This window comes from Talpa occidentalis, unplaced genomic scaffold, assembly GCF_014898055.3.
Source record: "Talpa occidentalis isolate TD23 unplaced genomic scaffold, MPIMG_talOcc4v2.1 talOcc4.9, whole genome shotgun sequence".
NCBI lineage: Eukaryota > Metazoa > Chordata > Mammalia > Eulipotyphla > Talpidae > Talpa > Talpa occidentalis.
The window spans coordinates 4,720,398-4,742,005 of NW_023605305.1; the positions used below are offsets into that span (position 1 = coordinate 4,720,398).

At 47.9% G+C, this 21,608-nt stretch overlaps 1 protein-coding gene and 1 long non-coding RNA gene across 3 annotated transcripts in view; one reads left to right on the forward strand and one right to left on the reverse strand.

Moving 5' to 3' along the window:
• UBE4B (ubiquitination factor E4B) overlaps positions 1-21,608 on the forward strand; it is a 92,470-nt gene that overhangs the window by 1,359 nt on the left and 69,503 nt on the right. For both annotated transcript variants that reach the window (XM_037500572.2, XM_037500570.2), the window contains exon 2: positions 21,226-21,412. In XM_037500572.2, coding sequence (XP_037356469.1) covers positions 21,226-21,412 — 187 coding nt within the window. The remainder of the gene's footprint in view (positions 1-21,225; positions 21,413-21,608) is intronic.
• Positions 5,289-7,660, reverse strand: LOC129145203 (uncharacterized). Its single transcript, XR_008550410.1, has 3 exons — positions 7,582-7,660; positions 6,714-6,882; positions 5,289-5,461 (listed from the first exon to the last, which is right to left on the reverse strand). It is a non-coding gene; the product is annotated as an uncharacterized LOC129145203 (long non-coding RNA).

Here is a 21,608-nt window from a genome sequence, read left to right on the forward strand (position 1 = left end):
TTGTGTTTTGCTGTAGCAGACCTACTCAACTGGAAGCAAATGACGTTGTGAGCCCCTCCCCCTTCTCTTTTCTGAAAGGAATCATGCACGTCGTGATGTTTTAAAGATTATTTAATAAGATTGTCATAAAAACAGTGGCGATTAGGGAACAAGGAATTTCCTGTGTTCCCACTGATTTATCCCTTCCTTTTAACAAATTGGGAACTTCCCTTTCAGGACTCCTGCTGGCCTCACTCTCTCCAGCTTCCCTCCTCATTTCTTCCACTGGTTCATCAAAAACTTCCTGAAATAGTGTTATATTCAAAGTAGTCCTCCATCAGGTTGGTTGTACCTGTGGAAGGTCCATGCTTCAATTTAGCTACAGAGTAGTTAGTATGTGTGCTTGGGACTAAAATTCTCCAGGGATGGGACATGCCAGTTGTGGGTTAAGTAAGGGTCAAGTAGGAAAAAAGACAAATTACAAATTGTTGTGATATTTGGCTGTTTGGGAAGTCAGGGTTGCCCCTTCTGTGTGACTGACTTTGTTCCCTCATATACATCAGGATTGCAACCTTAAATTAGGATTTTGAACAGTCTTTCATTCAGGTCAAAATTATCAAGAGACCCCCCCCCCCCCCAGAAGCACTTTATTTTATGTAGTTTTTAAGTGTTGCTCCCCCCTTTTTTCTTTAATATTAATTCTATTGGATACTTTCTCTTAAGGCAAAGAGTTTGTGGTTTTAGGAGTCTTTAGCTCCCAGGAATTACTTTTTTTTCTTGACAGTCTCTCAATTGTTCCTGGTTTTATACTCTGGTTTCTCTTCAGAGCGGGTAAATCTTTCACCTTTTTAAAAATGGTTCCTGGTTTATATGTTTTGAATTTTCACTAAGAAATTGTTTTCAAACCAGTAATGCACATAACCCAGTTAATAAAGACTTTGTAGACTGAACCGTGGCTTTTCACTTTACCCAGTTCTTGAGGAAGGTGTGATTTTTTGGTGACCAGATAGAGGACAAATGTAATCATTGCGGAGGCGATAGGAGAACATTTCTGTGATGAACAGAATATTAAAATCAATGTAAAAATTTAAATTCGTGGATCAGCATAAAATGATGTTCAAATTTGTTTTCATGAACACAAAGGAACAGTTCAGTGACTGGCAATTTTACTTTCAGCTGCTCTTAGAATAAACATTTTGGGGGCGGGGGATCTCCTTAAAGCTTTTTAAGCAAACTCCATTTTCTTTTTTTTTTTTTTTTTTTAAATTATTAATGGTGCTCTATAACTTTATTTATTTATTTATTTGTTTGTTTTTTGTTTATACAAGCACTGGGTACAGTCAGAAGCGCGGGAGGGTGAGAGAATTCACCAGAGCCAGAGCGGGGAGCAGAGCAGGCAGAAGGACCGAAGTACACTGCTGAGGGGAGCAGCGGGCGGCAGGAGAGGTCTTCGCGCCATGTGGGACCCTCCTCTGGTGGCCAGGGAGCAGCCGGGGATCGAACTGGTGCTGCAGAGGCTGCGGGCAGCTTCGCAACCCAGCGCTCAACCGCTGTGCCACAGGGGAGGCCCCAAACTCCATTTTCTTTAACTCTAAAACAAGGTGTTTCTTAAGAGAGCTGGTTCCAAAGCATTTGCTTTTTTATTGTTTCTTATTGGTGGGAACTTGTGTCACAAGTAGGTCGTGACTTTTGTTAGAAAATAATCCATTTATATTAGTGAACCTTCCAACATTCATCTCTGGGTGAGAACAGGCAAGACTGTGTTCTTTCAATCATATTTAATAAAATGAAAATGTGTGAAAAATAGACCTGTAGCTTTAGAAGATTTTACATTATGGACTCCTATGGTCCCCCTGACAGTTTCCCTCCAGTTCTTATGTATTCCATCTTGGACTTTGCAGGTGGGGTGTTTCTCTGCCCTCACTGCTATTATTGTTTCTGAAGTGGTGCCTTCAGTGCTCTGTGGAACAGATCCCTGACAAAGGGATTCCCATTCTCTTGGGACCTGCATTCCAGAGCACCACTGTTTACTATCCTTCTCATGTGTTGCTCATAGGTTGTTTTTCATGTACCAATGTTGCTGTGAGTAGGACAGGTATTTTAAGCAGTTTTGCAGTTGTGGGATGTGATCACATTGAAATTATTTGCTTTTTTTCCTTCTATAAATCTTCTTTATGACCTAGTTAATCTTCAAGATGGCTGGCTGGGATTCCGGGTGTGGTCAAGGCTTTAGAAGAGTGCTTGTCTTCTTCCCAAATGTAGAAATGTGACCTTGGACTTTTTCACAGTGTGCTATAAGTGGAAAGGCACCAACATTTATTCACAGCCTTAGGAGCCTGCTCTGTGCCAGTCACTTGAAAACCATTGTCTCAATTGATAAAACAATACAATTGAGTAGGTTCTTATTTTCCTTATTGCACAGGTGAGGCAACTGAGATTTAGGTTAAGTTGCTTGTCCGTAGTGATCTGGCTTAGAAGTGGCAGAGTTGGAATTCAAACCCAGGGGTCCTGATCTAAAAGCTGTTTTTACTACACTTGACTGCTTAACAACTGGCAATGAATTCACCACGGCTTCTTTATAAATATCCTGCTAGCCTGCCTGAGCGGCATAGTTTTTCTGCGGAAGTGTCACTTTTCATAAACGCGTTCATGATGTGATCAGGTGTGGAGTCTAACTTTCATCACACCCCCGAAGTGGTTCACTCAACAAACATGTTTTTTGAAGAGGCTGTGTATCCCCAGCCAATGTGCTAGGTACGTTAAGGGAAAAACAGTCCTTTTTCTTAAAGAAATGATAATTTATCAGAGGCGGGGGTAGACACAGAAGTCCAGAGGTTACAATACTGGATACTAAGTACTAATTTGGAGGTGTCACCAGACGTAAGAAAAACAAGCCGGGATCCCTGGCGAGGCAGTGTCTTCGTAAAGACTTTCAAGGAAAAGTGATGCTTCCACAGAGCAGCAGTTGCAGAGGAAGGGCTGCTGGGGCTGGCTGTGAGGCCAGGAGCTCAGGAAACAGCAAGAAGTAGTGGGACTGGAGAGTGAGGGCAGGTAGGCAGGCACCAGCTCTTGGCGCACGTTCAGAAATGTTTGAGTTTTCTTGGTAAGATTGTAAAGAAGCCCTTGAGGGAATTTAAAGGTTTAGAAAGATCGCAAGGGTCAGAAGATGGATCGGAAGAAGGTGGCTGCAGGCTGGAGACAAATTAGGAGCTGCCACTGCTGTCTAGGAGCGAGGCAGTGGAGTCGGATCTCAGGCAGTGACACTGGGAATGGATGGGAGCAGACACCAGAAACATGGAGAATCAAACTCAGTCCACTTCTAATGATCAGTGTGATGTGTAGGGGGTGGGGACGGAGATAAGTACGGGTTTTTTTCTCTTGTTTGGGGGTGGGGTACAGAATTCTGACGAGCAGATTTGGGAGACAGCAGATGAGCTCCTCTCTATGATGAGCTAACACGGAACCCACACCCTGGCTCGCCTCTCTAGCAGCTCCACTTCTTTGACCTTGTCTTTCTTCATAACCTCAGGATCTAAGTTCACTTTTGTCCAGTTAATAGTTGCTACCACTCACTTTGGAACCAGCATTCTTCTTCCTCAGGCTGGTGGGAGAGTGGGGTGTAGGCTCTGAGCCTCCCCCCTCCTTTCCTTTTGTTTATTTTAGCCAAGAGACAGAGAGCCGTAATGTCAGCTGACGTCCCATGAGCTCTTAATATGGCCTGGCATCCCTTGCCCAGTCAGCTTGATATTGCTAACTCCGTCTTCTAGATACAAAAATTGGGGCTAAAAGAAATTAAGCCACTTGCTGAAAAGCACACATTAGTAAGTGGAGGAACCTGACTTCTAATCCAGAGTCTGATTCCAGGGTCCTTAATCCCTTTACTAAAACACCGTTAACAGAAATAACCTGAGTAATGTTCACAGCATTTTTATTTTCCCTTTTGAAATGGGAAGCGGAAGCCCTAGTTGTTGCTGAGAGTGGCACTCATTGAATAGCCCTCTGCCTTCATAGCAGGGAGAAAGACTTTTTTTTTTTTAAAGATTTTTGTCTAGAAGAACTGGGGTGCAGGCCATGGTAGGGGGGAAGAGGTTTCACCAGAGACAGAATGGGGAGCAGAACAGGCGGATTCACTGAAATACACTGTTAAGGGGGGCAGCAGGCAAGACAGGAGAGGTCTGTTGCGCCATGTGGGTCAACTCCCTGGCCGGGAATCAGACTCAGGTCGTCACAGTGGGCCTTTGCTGTCGTAGCACTGAGACTTAACCTCTGGGTCACTAGGGAAGCTCCAGGAGAGACTCTTGATGAGGGCTGTGGGCTCTCCAGGCCTTTGCTCAATGCAGAGTTCATTTTTCTCATGGTTCTAGAAGCATGTCTGGGGTGGTGAAGTCTTCCTGGAGTGTTCATTCAACAGTGGTTTGCTGCCTGGCTACACCCTATGAGCCTTGCTTGCATGCAGCTTCATCCTAGTGGGAGGAGACCTAGGATGACCAGACACACGGAAGAGGTCAGTTGTGATGAATGCTATGAAGAAAAATGGCGTAGGCTGAAGGAATGGAGAGCAGTGGGGTGGGTGCAACTTTAGGAGGTGGCTTTTGAATAGTCAATGATGACAAGGCACTGTGGGAGGGGGAGGAAGCGTGTTCCCCGGTGTTGTGGCCTTGAGGTGGATGCATTTGCTCCAGCAAGTGGTGAGGCCACAGAGGCGGGAGATACAGCCCTTCATTCTGAAGATTGACTTCTCGACACTAGGTTTCAGTCAATTCTGAGAGGCCCTCCCGCCCCACACCCTCTTCTGCCCCCCATATCTTAACATCTCTGAAATTGGGAAGCTTATAATGGCTTAGTCACCTTTGGCCAGATGGCAGCTGTGACACAGGTGTCACTTCCTGTGGATGTGCAAACCTGATTCTACCTGTTCATATTATTGGCCCTTTAGACGAGTGCTACACCTGTTAAATTTAGTTGCCATTTTTAAATGCCTTCCCCAAAAGGACACTTGGATCAGCCTTGAAAGCAAATGTTACTTTGTATGCAGACAGCAATGGAAACAGCAGTGGATGTCAAATTTGCTGTTACTGAAAAAAATGTTGTTGGAGGAATGACCACAATCCAGTATTTTATTGCAGAGCAAAACCAAGCGCACTAGCGAGCTTTACAGAGGCAGAAAGCCACAAGTCCCTGAAGCTGTGTCACCTTTAAAATTGAACATGCATTTAGAAGGATTGCCTTTCCCACCCAGGCAACGCCGCGAAGGTCAGAGTAACTCTGCATTCCTTACACAGAAATTTCAAGGCAGTGAGAGGCTAGGGTTGATCACCGCCTTGTCCTTGTCTGCTATTAAGGCGTTCTGTTGTGGTTTAACAGGCAGTATTCTTTTTGTTGTTGTTGGTGTGAAAATCGTGTTGCGACTTCTTGGTGATGTCTTACGTGAAATGCAGTCCACATCCTCCCCCGCTTACAATGGGGTCACATCCCAATCAACCTGGTTGTAAGTCAAAAGCCAAAAATGTGTTTACTACACCTAACCTCCCAAACAGCACAGCCTGGCCTCACCTGCATGCCCAGAGCACTGATTAGTTAATAAATGTTAATAATTAATTAGTAATAGGAACACTTGCTGGGATCATGCTCAGTGAAATAAGTCAGAAAGAAAAAGAAAAATACCAGATGGTCTCACTCATAGCAAGAATTTAGAAAACCTAAATAAGGGGCCAGGAAAAAGACTAATTAATACAAAGTAAAAATCAAGATCAACAAGCAACTATAAACCAGAGACACGCTACGGGGTAGGGAGGGACGGGAAGAGGAAGGACTAGGGTCAAAATAAGGGGGGTGCAAATGTATGGGGAATATAATCAAAATGAAAATGCATACATATGCAAAAATGAAAAATGATATAAGAATTATATAAAATAAAATATTTTTTTTTTAAAAAGAAGACTTGCTAACCAACGGTCCTGCAAAATCATCTTTAGAAAGCCCATGTTGTCAGAAGTGTTGCAGGCAGTTTATCGACTGCCGTACTGGGGGTGAGAACCAGCCCCAGAGTCTTGGATGGGCCGTTGTCATCCTGGATGGTGGGGCTGCCTGGGACCTGCCGCCGCTTCCCAGCACAGAGGGCGGCGCCGTCTCTTGCTCACCCAGGAAAAGATCAGACCACGAGTTTGCCTTCTGCTCACTCTGTGTCGCTTTGGCACATGGTAAAGTTGAAAAGTCGTCATTTGAACTGTTGTTGGCCTGTATATGCACTGTTCCCAGCCACGAGGACACACCAATGAGCAAAACAGGCAGAAGGCCCTGGCCTTGTGGGGTTTACATTCTGATTCATGTTTTAAAGGAAACATGTTGGCTCTGGCTGCTGTGATGAGAATAAAGGGGTGAGGAGTGAGAGCAGGAAGAGGAGGAGGCCATTTCAGGGGTCCCAGGGCCAGGGTTATTGGTGGAGAGGGTGAGAGAGGTCAGATGGTGGGTGGGCAGGTGTGTGTAGAGCCAGTGGCATGGCGTGATGGAGTGCGTTGGGGTGTAAAGGGACGGCGCCAAGGATGCCTCGTGAGTCAGGATGTCGTCAGTGGACCGTTGTAGCAGATGCGCTCTGGCAGCTGCTTAAAGCGATCGATATTTATTTCTCTCTAAATAGAAGCCTGGGTAGGAGACTGGGGCTGCGGTGGCAGCTCTAGGCTCACGGGGGGCCCGAGCGCCTTCTGTCTTGTTGTACCAACTTGCAGAACACATACCTTCCATCTTTCGGCCCACATATGTCTGCCTGCTGGCCAGTGGGCAGAGAGGCGAGGAGGAGTCTCGTGCCTTCTCGAATGGCGCGCCTTACAGGTGGCCTGGATCACTTGTGCTCGCCTCCCACTGGCCAGAACCTGAGTCACATGGCCACAGCTCCTTGCTGGAAGCCTGAGAAAGATGGTTTTTATTGGCTAGCCGTGTGTTCTGCGGAAAGCTCTCTGATGTCAGAAGGGGAGAAAGGACTAGGCTTTTCTTTCTAAACGCTTCTTCCCAAATCTAAAATTCTGCATCTTCCCAGAGACCACCTCCTGTGTACTTCGGAGTCTAGGACCTTTAGATAAAAATACAGGTTAGCTGCTGCCCCCACCCCTTCCATATGCCATGGCAGGGTGGGGTAAAACAGGGGAAAGAAGAGCTTCCATTTGGAAGAGGAAAGGATGGGGCACGCAGACCCTCCCTGACCTGTTTCCCTGGTCACCTCCCGCCAGGCTGCATGTGGGGGCTCCCGCCTTGGCACTGGCGAGATGCCCTGGCCTTGCCTGTTGAGTAGCCCCGGGTCTGCCCAATCAGGGGAGCTCCCATGAGTCCTGTACGCTGTGGCCCTCTGGGCAGATTTTCCACTTGTCCTCCTCTGGGGCCAGGTCTGGCGTGGGCATGAGAGGAGAGCCCTTTCCTGGGTGGGCCAGCTTCTCCAGCTGGTTTCCTGAGGGGTGCTCAAGGGGTGGGCCTTTCCAACCCTGTGAGTCCCCAAATTACCAGCCTCTGCCTAAGCTTACGACTGTAGACCTAGGACATGCCTCGGGCAGAACTATATTCCCTTTCATTTCTGCCGGTGAAGGGGCAAGCTGTAGCCTGAGTGGGCCTCACCTTGTGGGCCTTCTTGCTTAAGGTGGCAAGAAGCCAGTAGGCATCCAAATTCTGAATTGTTCAACCAGTTCCCCTAGAATTACAGGCCGTGCTGGCATGTGGGCTGTTTTCTAAGGTGCCACAGGTTTGACCAAATGTCTCATTGTGGCCTAACAAGGGTCACCAGACTTCTGTCCTGTGATGCCAGTGCCTGTGCTGCCCCCGAAGCCAATGCCACATGTTTTAATTCTGTGAAGACTGATTACTGCCAGGTTCAAGTTCAGCATTTAAAAAGTCGGGTGATGTGAAGACCCCAAAAATGAAACTAATAGTAGGATATTGGTTTGGTTTGGCTGCTGCAGCAGAGAGATCTAAATGACTAATGGCACAAACAAGATAAAAGCTTATTTTTCTTTTAAGTCAGAATCTGGATAGATGGTTGAGTCTGGTTTAGCGACAGACACCGTGGTTACTGGGGAGCCAGGATGAATCTGTTCTTCTGTTCTCTCATCCTCAGTATGTGGCACCTAGCTTGTAGCCCAAGATGGCTGCCCCAGCTCCTTCACTCTCATCAGTATTCCCGTCCTTGGGAGGAGACTGGAGAGGGGAGGAGGGCACATTCCCAAGCCCTAAGGACAAGTCACACGTCACTCCTTACAGCTCCTCAACCAGACATAGTCATGCGGCCACTACCAAATGCAAGAGTGGCTGAATGTGTGTTAGGAGGCGACTAGCTGTCTCTGCAGCGAGACCAAGAGTTTCCACCTAAGTGACTTGAAAACAGTTGTCACATAGTGAGAGGGGAAATTTGGAAGACAAGATTTGGAGGGAGAAATGCACTTACCTGTCTCGGTTGTAGTGTGATTCCAGTGCTTGTTAGTACCCCTGTGAGGTCTTGGGTTCGTTGCTAGGTGTACAGTTCTAGAAGGGGCACTGAGCCTCGAGCTACTCCAACATTTAGAGATTGGGAGAAATAGAGATCCTGGAAAAGATCAATAAAGGACACCGAGAAAGGCGGAAAGGTGAGTGTCCCTGGTGAGGGGCATGTTCAGCGCTGTCACGCCAATAAATCAGGGGAGACAAGACTCACTGAAGGGATTTGGCAACACGGAGGTTATTGGTGATCTTGACAAGGCCAAGTTCATCACTGGAAGAGGTTCGAGAGACAGTGCATAGGAGGAGAGCATCTCGGCTCAGGAGTGAGGCACTGGCTGCAGGGTTGTGCTGAGGGGCCATCTGTACGTGGTGGGAGCCATGGGTTTAAGAAGTGAGATGAAATTATTTGGCGAGCATAGCCTTTTAAATTGTGTATTTTCCTATTCCCCATCATAATCACAGATTTCTTTATCCTCATCCTTCAGTAAGTATTCAGTGTCTGTCTCTCTTTCCCTGCGCTGGAAGTAAAGATGCAGAGGTAGGTTTGTTTATTATCCCTAGCAGGGTGTTTTGGGCCTGAAGAGTTCCAAATATAAATTCTGAGTCATAATCTGGGAAACACTGGATCATACTATCATTCATTTTTAGAGCATTAAAAATGAAACCAAGTGGCAAATACATACATGGTAAAATATCTGAATATTAAAAAGTTCTGTTCAGTTTAAACCAGTGTATATGGGGGTTTGCTCTCTGCTAGGTCCAAGGTGTATGCATGGAGAGATGCCATGTCCAGTGTGAGCGAGACCGGGGTTCTGCCTTCAGCGAGCGGGCATTCAGGTGGGGAGACCGGAACACAGAGTTAAGGGCTAACAGAGATATTTCCATGAAGCGAGTACAGTCAGTGGAGCAGTTAATTCTAACTGGGGAAATCTGGGAAAGGCTTAGGGAGCATTTTGACATTTAGAAAAATCTGTGGTGAGGATAAATGTTTCTGTTACTTCTTACTCTCATTCATTTGAAATTGATTGTGAAAGTGTTAGAGCCGTTGAGGAAAAACTGAAGATGGTGCCAGGCTCAGGCCCAGGCACAAGTTCAGGCCCAGGTTCAGGCCCAGGTTCAGACCCAGGTTCAGGCCCAGACCCAGGCTCTGGCTCTGTGTCAGTTTCAGGCACATCGTGGCCATTTTACAGGTGCTCCAGACTGCTGCAATCAGGTGGACCTTGCCATAAAGCAAGTCACCACTTATTTTGTTTCCTGTACATAGGAAAGTTAGGCCCAGGCTGTATTGTCTACTAAGTGCGCTAGCATGATGTCTCAAAGATATTGTTGGACAAACGACACCGATAAACTTGCTTGACTAAGCAGTGTTGCCACAAACCTTTAATTTGTCTAATTAAAAAAAAAAAGCATTATCTGAGGTGTTGTCAAGAGAAGTGCAGTAAAACAGGGTATGTCAGTGTGGGGGGATGGGGGTGCTTGCTGATCTGAAAGATTTTGAGATGCGATTATCAGTCACTGCTAAATGTATAACCTCAAACTCTCCTAAGCCACCAAACTCAATGAAAGCTGAAGGAGAAGTTCGGGAAGCACAGGGAAGGTGTTTGATTATTTCTGTTCCCCTCACACTAATCACTCCGTTTTGGGGTGATCTAGCAAGGTGGAGCTCCTTGTGTTCCAGAAGCCCCCAAAATTCCCAGCTATTCTTGCTCATGGCTTTATTTTTTATTTTTTTATTTTTAAAAAGATTTATTTATTTATTTATACAAGCACGAGTACAGTCAGAAGTGCGGGAGGGTGAGAGAATTCACCAGAGCCAGAGCGGGGAACAGAACAGCAGAGCGACGAAATACACTGCTGAGGGGAGCAGCGGGCGGCAGGAGAGGTCTGCGCACCATGTGGGACCCTCGCCAGCGGCCGGGGATCAAACCGGCGCTGCAGAGGCTGTGGGCAGCTTCGCAGCCCAGCGCTCAACCGCTTCACCACCAGGGGAGGCCCTTTTTATTTTTTAAAGATTTATTTATTTATGCATACAAGAACTGGGGTATAGGCCAGAAGTGTGGGGGGTGGGGTGAGAGGATTCACTAGAGACAGAGTGGGGAGCAGAATAGGCAGATCTACTAAAATACAGCGGGTAAGTCAGAAGAGGTCTGCTGCGCCATGTGGGTCACCTCCGTGGCTGGGGATCGAACTCGTGCTGCAGTGGCTGCGGATTGCTTCATAGTGCTGATGCTTAGCCCCTTGCGCCACCAGAGAGGCCCCTCGTTCATTGCTTTTTAAGCCTTCTCTTTGCACAGGGTTTGGGACAGAGGGGCCCACAATGAATAAAGAGACCCAGGCCTGAGATATGTGTCTTTTTGTCAAGACTCCCATTTCTTGGGTTGCAGCAGATTTTTTGTCTACATTATGACTGTAGTTAGGTTGAAGTATGACTTCGTGGTGTAATCAGAGAGAGATCTGCGTGGGTTACATTTGGACCAACCAGTTACAGGACCTGGACAAAGAACTTCACCTTTCTGAGCCTCAAATTTCCTCACTCCTACCTCATGCTTCTGTTCATCAGATTGATGACAAGGTCCAGAAGTACCTGGCGCAGTGCTTTGGCGAGTGGAGTCTCAGGGCATATTAGCCCTCTCTTCCAGAGTGAGACTGGATCGTACATAGCTAGAATTTTAGCTGGTGGCTGTAGTGCCAGGAAGGCAGAGAGCGGGTTCTTTGTGATCCGGGCAGACGGGTAAAGGAGAGTGCTGAAGGCCTCGGTGGCTTTTCAGGCTTTTATTGAGCTTTTACATGTAGTGCGGCACCCAGGTACATGGCAGGCAGGGGTGCCGGGTGGGGGGGGGGTGCGGCTAGGAGGCTGGCAGACCTCCCAGCCCCCGGTAAATCTTCACTCTTTCCTGGGCTCTCTCGCGTTCTCTCGTGGGCTCTGCTTCTCTGCTTGTTTTCTTCCTGCTACTCTTCTTTTTTGTTCTGACTGTAGTATGGAGTTTCTCCACACACCATACCACACCACACCGTCTTCTGCCGCCCTGGCCTTATATGCCCAGTCTCTTGGCTCAGGTGCGCCCACCGATGCATGCCCACACCCTACTCCAGGTCCAGGTGTCCGCCATCAGGCATGCATTTAATCTAATGGTGGGAGGGCGGAAAAACCTGATACTTTTTACTTGCCCTGCAGTGGCCATATGACATCTAGCAGACACTGAGTGTAATGTGCCAAGAGCATAAAAGGCAGTATCTTCCTGGTAAAGGTATTAAGTAGGTTGGTGTGAAAGTTTGGGTTGGGAACCTCTCCTTCTGCCCTCACCCTAACCCTAACCCTAAAACCTCTTTTCTCCTTTGAACACAATAACACCAGCAGCCTAAAGGCTGAGGCATCTTCTGGTTAAAGTGGCCGACAGGCCTTGGCTTGTGAGAGAGGCTGTCGGGGTTCTCTCCCTGCACTCTTTGTGCTTCCTGAAATCTCTTCTGCTCCAGGGGCCATCTCTTGTTTGAAACCACATTGTTGTCACTCATCAGGCCTCCTTGTCCCCTTTTCTAAAACTGGGAGTGACCTGAGTGTGCTGAGCAGGTGAAGGTGGAGAGAGGAGTGGAAGGCAGGGGCCTCTGCAGCCCGGGACAGGAAGGTGCCAGAACAAGTGTGCTGCCACTGAGAACAAGAATATAAGTGGACGTGACTTGGTCTCCTCCAACCAGTTGGTCTACTCGGTCTTCTCGAGGGACCAGCCCCTTCCCAGCGGGACTGGGGGGCAGGGGTCTCTGATCAGATGTCACTTGTTAACTGCTCACCAGATGCTTTGCATCCTGCCCAGTAGTTCAAAGACCACAGCCTGGGAGGAGAGGTGCTTGGCCTTGGCTTACTTCACCTTTTTTTTTTTTTTTAAGATTGATTTATTTATTTATACAAGCACTGGGTACAGTCAGAAGCATGGGAGGGTGAGAGAATTCACCAGAGCCAGAGCGGGGAACAGAACAGGCAGACCAACGAAGTACACTACTGAGGGTAGTGGGGAGCAGCCCGCGGCAGGACAGGTCTGCGCGCCATGTGGGACCCTCACCCGGTGGCCGGGGATCAAACTGGCGCTGCGGAGGCTCCGGGCAGCTTCGCAGCCCAGCGCTCAACCGCTGCGCCACCAGGGAGGCCCTTACTTTACTTTTAATATAAACGTTGTGAAGTGTGGTGGGCGCACGTGGTTCCTTTGCTCCCCGTGGGGTTTGGTGGAGCTTCTTGTTGGAGGTGAGCACTGGGGGTCAGCGGGCTGCTGAATCTCTTAGTATATTCGGAACAAGACGCTTCCTAGTCTGTGGCTGGTCCTGCTGTCACTGACCTCTGTGCAGGGGATGTGTTTGTGAGTGTGACTCCATCCCGAGATTACACAAAACCTGTGCACCAAAGAAAGATGCTCATAGTTTTTTATGGAGAATTGTACATACATGCATGCACACATACCCCACACGCACACACACCCCACACAAACACACCCCCACACACGCACATACCCCCCACACAAACACACCCCCCCCACACACCACACACATACCACACACACACCACACACAAACACCACATACCCCACCACACCACACACACACACACACACACACACTTGTTGATTTTGACCCAAGTGAAAGTATGGAGAACCGCAGAGCAGAGTTGGCAAACAGGAGGTGGTCAGGGAAGGCCTCAGTGAGCAGCGACCTCCAAGCAAACAGCGAGTGAGGAGGAGGGAGCCAGGGAAGAGGAGGCAGCAATTGGTACAGCAAGTGACCTCACGTCAGAGCCATGAGACCCCACTGGACTAGACTGTATTGTTCCAATATTTGCCGCCTCCTCCTGGGGAAGGCACATTTGTCCACCCCGCTGGCCTCAGGCGTGTAGCTGTCGGCCGTGTGCCTGGTTTTGGCCAGCGATGTGTGAGCAGAATGCAAGGGTGACCCCTGGGCCAGGACGCAGTGGGCGCCGGCCTCTCCCTTTGCCCCGAAGGGGGTGTTCCCCACGGAGGCCCTCCAGGCCGGGGAGCAGCTGCTCCCTCATTGGAATGTCCTCAGGTTTCGCAGCCGCGGCGGGAAAGTGGCGGGAAATGACCGTGGCCTCATTCTCTTCGTGGAAACTGTGAAAGGAGAAGAAAGTTGGGGAAACAGTTATTGTGTATCATTACCATTTCATTTATGTATAATTCACACTAATAATAAAATCCATTGTAATGTCGATAGACCCAGGCGGAAGCACGTGGTCTTGCTCAGCCTGCTCTTTCGACTTCATATTTAAAACATACTGTGGCGGGCCTCCCTGGTGGTGCAGCGGTTGAGCTCTGGGTTGGAAAGCTGCCCGCAGCCTCTGCAGCGCCGGTTCGATCCCCGGCTGCTCCCCGGCCACCGGAGGAGGGTCCCGCATGGCGCGCAGACCTCTCCTGCCGCCCGCTGCTCCCCTCAGCAGTGTACTTCGGTCCTTCTGCCTGCTCTGCTCCCCGCTCTGGCTCTGGTGAATTCTCTCACCCTCCCGCGCTTCTGACTGTACCCAGTGCTTGTATAAATAAAAAATAATAATAAATAAATAAATCTCAAAAAAAAAATTAAATAAATAAATAAATAAATAAATAAATAAAAACATACTGTGGCGAAATACCTGTCGCATGAAGTGTACCGCCTGTTTAGAGCAGAAGATAAGGAAGTGAGTCAAACATACCTTGTTTTCTGTGAAAGACGCAGCATCACCACGCGCCCTCTGTGTGTCTGTGCATGTGTGTGTGCGTGTGTGCATGTTTGTAGTGTGCGCACATGCACAAATGGTGACGTGTCAGCAGGTACCCAGACCGACGGCGGTCAGCTCTCTCGTGTCTTTTCTACTTTCATTATATCTTGTGTTGACCTGTTTGTGCCGAGTCCTAAGTGTTGCTCTTCTTCTGTCTCTCCCCAGTGTTCTGAAACTCCTTGGGGGTGGGGGCTGTAACTTGAGCGTTGTCGTCGTCTTAGTGCCTGCTACGGTGCCTGGTGCAAGTAGGCGCTTAATAGACAGGATTTTGGGTGGGGACAAGATTATGCTCATAAAATGTCCATTGTTTTCAGTTTTATTTGCTGGTGCTCTCTGCTTTGAGCCAAAATGTGGAAATAGTCTTTATTTCCAACATATGCACACATCAGAGAGAGCATAATGTTTGTAGAGTAGGAATATAATCTATGTGGACATTAACTCAGTTTACATATGTGAAGCCTCTCGAACAGCATCTGGCAGCGGTGAGGACTAGGGAAGTGTGGATCGGATATTATAAACCATTTCTTTGTCATCGAGTTTCTAGCAGCTGTAGTGGTTGTCATTGACCTAGATGTGCTCAAGTAGCTTCCTTTTTGCAGGAGAGGAGATGATGGATGGGATTCTGTTGAGAAGTAAGGAGACATTTACCTGTGCTCAGGTGAAATCTTTGTTGTTTTTTTTAGATTTATTTATTTATGCATACAAGAACTGGGGTGTAAGTCAGAGGTGTGTGTGGGGGAGGGTATGAGAGGATTCACCAGAGACAGAGTGGGGAGTAGAACAGGCGGATCTACTGAAATCCATTGCTGAGAGGAGCAGCGGGGAGACAGGCGAGGTCTGCTGCGCCAGATGGATTATCTCCCTGGCTGAGGATCGAACTTGTGCTGCAGTGGCTGGTGATAGCTTGATAGCGCTGTCTTTAACTCCCCTGTGCCACCAGGGAGGCCCCAGGTGAAATCTTTGAAGGAGGATTTGTCACTTTTCTTCCCATAATATTAAAATTGAAGAAAAGAGTATTTTAAATGTTGACAGTGGCAAACTGAACTTAAAATAATCTTTAAAAATGGGGGGAAGGATTTAAAGACAAGACTTTTGTAGCTTTGGGATGGAAATTAACTTAAAATTGTGAATTTTAATAGGAAGCTGACGTTTTAGATCACAGGTGTGATTAGATTTGCATCCATTTATTTTGAGATATATTGTTGGCGACTTACCGTGAAATTGTCATGGCATTTTAGAAGTTTTTTATATGACCAGCTATTCAATAAGAAAATAAAACCAACAATGATAATCAAACAAGGAGCTATCTCCAGAAGGAGACCATCCCAGAGGGGAAATACTTGAAAGTATTCTTCTTTATGCTGGAATCTAATATTTTTAGTGGAAAAGTAAGGTGCTTTTTGTAGGGTAACTGTTTACTGAGTGTCCAACAATGCTTTGCTTTTTGGACCCTCACCCCCCAAAAAAAACCTGCTAAAAATCAGAACTGCGTTGGCCTCCCTGGTGGTGCAAGGGGTTGGGACACAACTTATGAAGCTGTCCACAGCCTCTGTAGCATGAGTTCCATCCCCCAGCCGGCCAGGGAGCAACCCACATGGCACAGCAGACCTCTCCTGACTTGCCTGCTGCTCCCCTCAGCAGTGTATTTCGGTCAGTCTGTCTGTTCTGTTCCTCACTCTGTCTCTGGTGAATCCTCTCACCCTTCCCACCACCACCCCCAACACCTCTGGCCTGTGCCCCCGCTCTTGTATGCATAAATAAATAAATCTTTAAAAATAAATAAATAAATCTTTAAAAAAAAAATCAGAACTGTGTGACCCCTCCTGCCCTGGCTTCCGCTCAGCCGTCACCACGGCCCTTACTGTTTTGAACAGTAGCTGTTTTGAATCTATTTTTAGTTAATTGGGAACGTGAGCATAGGAAATGCTATACCAGGGCAGAACAATCCTGGGGAAAACCTTATTTTAATGTTATTTGTGAAATAAGAACCGAAACAGCCAAGTCAGTCAAAGCTCTAGGAATGAGATTTCACGACCTGTGTGTGTGGGCTGTGGTTTAGGACATAAGTCGAAGACTTGGAAGTTCCTTTTTTATGCTTTTGGTGTTTTTTCTCTGTGACATCTGGGAAAACAGAATTCTTTTTCAAAGGGCTTCTGTTTATCTTCAGTGCGCTGCTACCAGACCCATGTGCTTGCTGCAGAGAAGCAGAGTAAGCAACGGGAAGAAGTTTAACAATATTTTGGTGTGTTAGGACTATTCTTAGTTTATGTCTCATATGTTCTGTTTGTGATAAAAGTGAGGTCACCTCTCTTATTAAGGTGACCAAATTAAGTAGATAAGCCTTTTTTCCCCCCTGCAATTGCACAAAACCATTCTCATGGAGATCTTCTGGCCAGATTTTCCTGGGGTCCTTGGGGGACGTTGTCCTCTCCTGTGAGCACTGTCCATTCATGACTGTTTCTCCTCTTTCCAGTGGGTCGTTAGGATGGGGGTCAGGACATCCTCTGCCAGCCCCCTCTGGCCAGCTCAGGTCCTGGACAGACCTGCCTCTGTCCCTCACCCCACTCCACCTCTCCCTGTATGCCCAAGTATATTTCACAACGTCTGGATTCTTCAATCTCTTTTTTTAAAAATTTATGTTTGTAGAGTCAAGGGTGGAGGGGTGAGGGACTGGAGAATATAGAGACACAGTGGAAATCTTACTTCTTGGAAAACTTCCTTCTTTCAAGCCTGTGTTGCTGTGACTCAGGACATTCATTTTGTGTTTGTATCACTGAGAAGAAAATCTGAGTTTAACATCTCAGGCTGAACTTGGCACCCAGATTGAAAGTGGCATCTTATTTTTTTCAAGAACAGGGGATGTGCTTTTTCAGAGGTAGTGAGAATATTAACTCATGAATAGTAAATTTTACATGAGATGCAGTTTTTCAGTCATTTTTATTTATTTTTTCATACATTCAGTGAATATTTAGGGAGCACTTAACAAGTGTTCTAGGTGCTGCTGAGATCTCAGAGCAAAAACCAGAAAAATCCTTGTGTTAAGAAATTTAGGGCAACAGTGGTAGATAAACAGATAAAGGAAACACCGTGTGTGAGGAGTCAGCCAGGGAAGAGCCAGCAGGAAAACAGTGGGGGAGGGGGGAGGGGGCAGGGCCTGTGGCTTTCTCACACCTCTAGGGGAGGGTACTGGCTTCATGCTCTTGGCTGCAGAAGAGGACATTGAGGCCCGCCTAGGTGGTAAGCAGTAAAGGTTGAATTTGAACTTGAAATTGAACGTGGGCTCCTGTTTGCTGCCTCTAAGACAACAAAACTCAGTTTCAGGCGAATCCCGGGGCCCACGGAGATCTCGCGTCTCTCCACCATCCATTTGCTTGTGTTTTGTGTATCGACATGCACATTTTAAAAATTAAAATACTTCCTTGATCTCAGTATTAGATAGTAAATACAATGTTTTTGTAAGGCATTTTAATTTTAATTTACACTCCATTTTAAAAACCGTGGGCTTCCGCTGTCGGCACCTGCCACATTCTATCCATCTATCCTCTGGGGCCCCTGGGTTGCTGCACCTCAGGCTCTCGCAGATCGCTGCCTGTGAAGACAGGTATAAGAGCGGTTGAGCCCCTGCTTCCAGTTCTTTTTTTTTTTTTTTAAAATAATAAATTTTATTTTTATATTCCCCATACAATTGCAACCCCCCCATTTTGACCCCAATCCCTCCCCTCCCACCCCCCATGCTTCCAGTTCTTTGGGGATGTACCCAGAAATGGAGTCAGGGTCTGATCTGGTCACTGTGTGGACATCCGGGCTCCATGGTGGCTGCACGCACGCCAGACCCTGCTCCCTCTGCCGCCTTCACGACACTTGCTGTGTTCTGGTTTCTGACAGGAGCCATCCTCATGGGTGTGAGCTGGCATCTGTGGTTTTGATTTGCATTCCAGAAATCTGAAACTTTGAAAAGGAGTAGGGGCCCTGCCTGCTTGGCCAGGGGAAGAAGGCTCAGGTAGGAGGGGTGGGGACTGGTCAGGTGACTATGACTGAGGAGGTGAAGGGAAGCAAGGAAGGGGCATTTGCAGAGCCTGGTCCCTGGGCCTGGGTCCTCTATCAGGTAGCTGAGTAACTGGATTGGCCACAGGTTAGGGGTGGGAACTTCTGGTCCTCTTCCCCACCTGCACCCCAGTTAAGTGTTCATGAGAAACAGCTTCTTTATTCAGCAAGATTTTCATCCCTCATCACTTCTTGCCTGCCTCTGCTCCCCTCTCAGTGACCCTGAGCACTGTGAGAGGCCAGGCTGAGCTGCCTTGGGGGGGTGGAGGGGAGTCAGGAAGATGGAGGGGAGTCAGGGAGGTGGAAGGGAGTCAGGGAGGTGGGGGGGGAGATGTCAGAAGGCAGGGAGAGCACAGGGGCTTCCCAGGAGTGGGCTCAGACCTGCTTTGCACTGTAAGCCACCGAGGAGCCCCAAGGGTGGGCTGTATCTATGGAAACAGAAAATGAGAATCTTGAAAAAATATTTAGTAATTTTTTTTTTTAAGATTTATTTTTTATTGGGCCTCCCCAGTGGCCCAGCGGTTGAGCGCTGGGTTGCGAAGCTGCCCGCAGCCTCTGAGGCGCCGGTTCGATCCCCGGGTGCTCCCCGGCCACTGGAGGAGGGTCCCGCATGGCGCGCAGACCTCTCCTGCCGCCCGCTGCTCCCCTCAGCAGTGTATTTCGTCAGTCTGCCTGTTCTGTTCTCTGCTCTGGCTTTGGTGAATTCTCTCACCCTCCCGCACTTCTGACTGTACCCAGTGCTTGTATAAATAAATAAATAAATCTTTAAGAAAAAAAAAGATTTATTTTTTATTTATACAATAGCTGGGGTACAGGCCAGAGGCGCAGGAGGGTGAGAAAATTCACCAGAGACAGTAGGGAGCAGAACAGGCAGACAAACCAAAAGCACTGCTGAGGGGAGCAGCGGGCGAGGCAGGAGAGGTCTGCTGTGCCATGTGTGAATCTCCCCTGGCTGGCCGGGAATTGAACCCACGCTGCAGAGGCTGCGGACAGCTTCACAGCGCTGCGCTCAACCCGCTGCGCCACCAGGGAGGCCCAGTAATTCTTTAAAAATAAGGAAAACCATGTGTTTGTATAAATAACATGTTCTGTGATAATAACTGCATTTGCCAAAACATATTTAGTGCAGAGAGTGACATGTTCCCATAGTCGCTGATGTGTCAGCGCCTGGCGGGGGGATGGTCACTTCTTCCAGGACCTGTGGCAGCACCACCTGGCACGTAACCCCGGGAATTTCCACCTGCAAAGAGAGTGAGAAAGGCTGCAGCCCTACCAGTGTCTTGGTGTTGTAGGACTGTCCAGCGAGGGTCTGGGAGCCCCCAGCCAGCCTGCGGGCTCACTACAGAGGGTGCGAGGGCTAGCGCTGCCTCTCACCTGCTGGGAAGGCACCTCACCTCTCTGTGCCCAGTGTGCTCGTGGGTAAACTCAGCACAATTCAAGTACCTGCTTCAGAGGATTAAATATGTGCTTATTAGGTGCTTAGTACATTGCTGGAAGATATTTAAGTATGCCATTCATGCTTATTAAATAAGACCTAATCTTTTCCTTTAAGGATTTAGTCTAGCTTAAGTAGGTAGACAGGTAACTCAACAACCTGAAGGTTTTGTATAAGTGCATTGAAAGGCATCTGCAGCAGGGCACACGCTTCTGAACTTTGGGCTCAAGAATCAGGGTATGTTCTTGTCCAATGAATGGAACAGGCAGATTTCCTGCAGTGCTGGGTAAATTCTTACTTCAGACGCGGTCCGTCATTTGTCATGGTTTAACTTAGTTCTCTTCCAAATCCTCATGAAGGAGTGGGGGAGCAGCCTGGTTGGTTTGCTTCTGTAGTGCCTGCTTAGCCCCCAAATCCTCCTCCTTGTCGAATGTCCTCAGTGCCTGGGATAGCTGGTGGTGATTGAAGGTCATGGACAGTTATGAGCAAATGACTATCAAAACATGGGGGAAACATTTCTGTGATCCACTGGGATTTTATGGTACATATTTATCACTGCCGGACCACTCTGGGTCTTATTATCAGGAAGAAGTTGCAGATTAAACTTTTCTTGTAATGAAGAAAAACTTAATCCTTTTGCTTCTGAAAGTGGTCAAATTTGTCTTAATGTAACTTACTACTTTATCTCATTGTTTTCATGAATTAAATGGATTTTAAAAATCCCACCTGTTTAAAAATGACCCAGTTAGGGCCTCCCCTGGTGGCGCAGCGGTTGAGTGCTGGGCTGCGAAGCTGCCCGCAGCCTCTGCTGCGCTGGTTGAATCCCTGGCCACGGCGAGGGTCCCACATGGCACCGCAGACCTCTCCTGCCGCACCTGCTGCTCCCCTCAGCAGTGTATTTCTTCAGTCTGCCTGTTCTGTTCCCCCCTCTGGCTCTGGTGAATCCTCTCACCCTCCCGCTCTTCTGACTGTACCCAGTGCTTGTATAAATAAATAAATAAATCTTTAAAAAAAATAAAAAAGAAAAAAAAGAAATAAAAATGACCAAGTTATATAGTTTTATGAGAATAACAACAGGTCAGAGGTTGTTTCAAAGTCTAGTGGGTTTTTTTTTTTTTTTTAAAAAAAGATTTATTTATTTATGCATGCATGCAAGAACTGGGATACAGGGCAGAGGTGTTGGGGGGAGCGGTGAGAGGATTCACCAGAGACAGAGTAGGGAACAGAACAGGCAGACTGACTGAAACACACTGCTGAGGAGAGCAGCAAGTAAGACAGGAGAGGTCTGCTGTGCTATGTGGGTAGCTCCCTGGCCGGGGATCGAACTCGTGCTGCAGTGGCTGCAGTTAGCTTCATAGGTTGTGTCTTCAAAAGTGAGGCTGTCACTTTTCCCCATGAGTGCTTTTTGTCCCCATGAGTGCTTTTTCTCCGGCACATTTGGTTGTCCCCATGAGTGCTTTTTCTCCGGCACATTTGGTGGTTAAGCTCCAGCATGGCTGGTGGTGGTTGTGGGTAGACCCAGTCTCTGCCAGTGAGTCACAGAAGCCTCTTCCCCTTACAGATCCGACGGAGGCGCCTTGCACGACTCGCCGGTGGACAGACCTCCCAGCCGACCACCCCGCTCACCTCTCCCCAGAGGGAGAACCCTCCCGGGCCTCCGATAGCAGCATCCGCCCCGGGCCCCTCCCAGAGTCTTGGTCTCAATGTCCACAACATGACCCCAGCTACCTCCCCAATAGGTGCATCAGGTAAGCCTCGCCCTTGCTCCTGTGTACAGTTCCAGGCGTTGCTGCCTGAAGCTGAGAGCTGTCAGCTTCCTCAGCAGGCAGCCAACAGATTAGGGACAGTACAGGGTGTGTCTTGCTTTGCCCCATCTCCATGGTGATCTTTTCAAATGAATTGCTTTCCTTTCCACAACTTTTATCTTTTTTTCTTTCAGTCAGG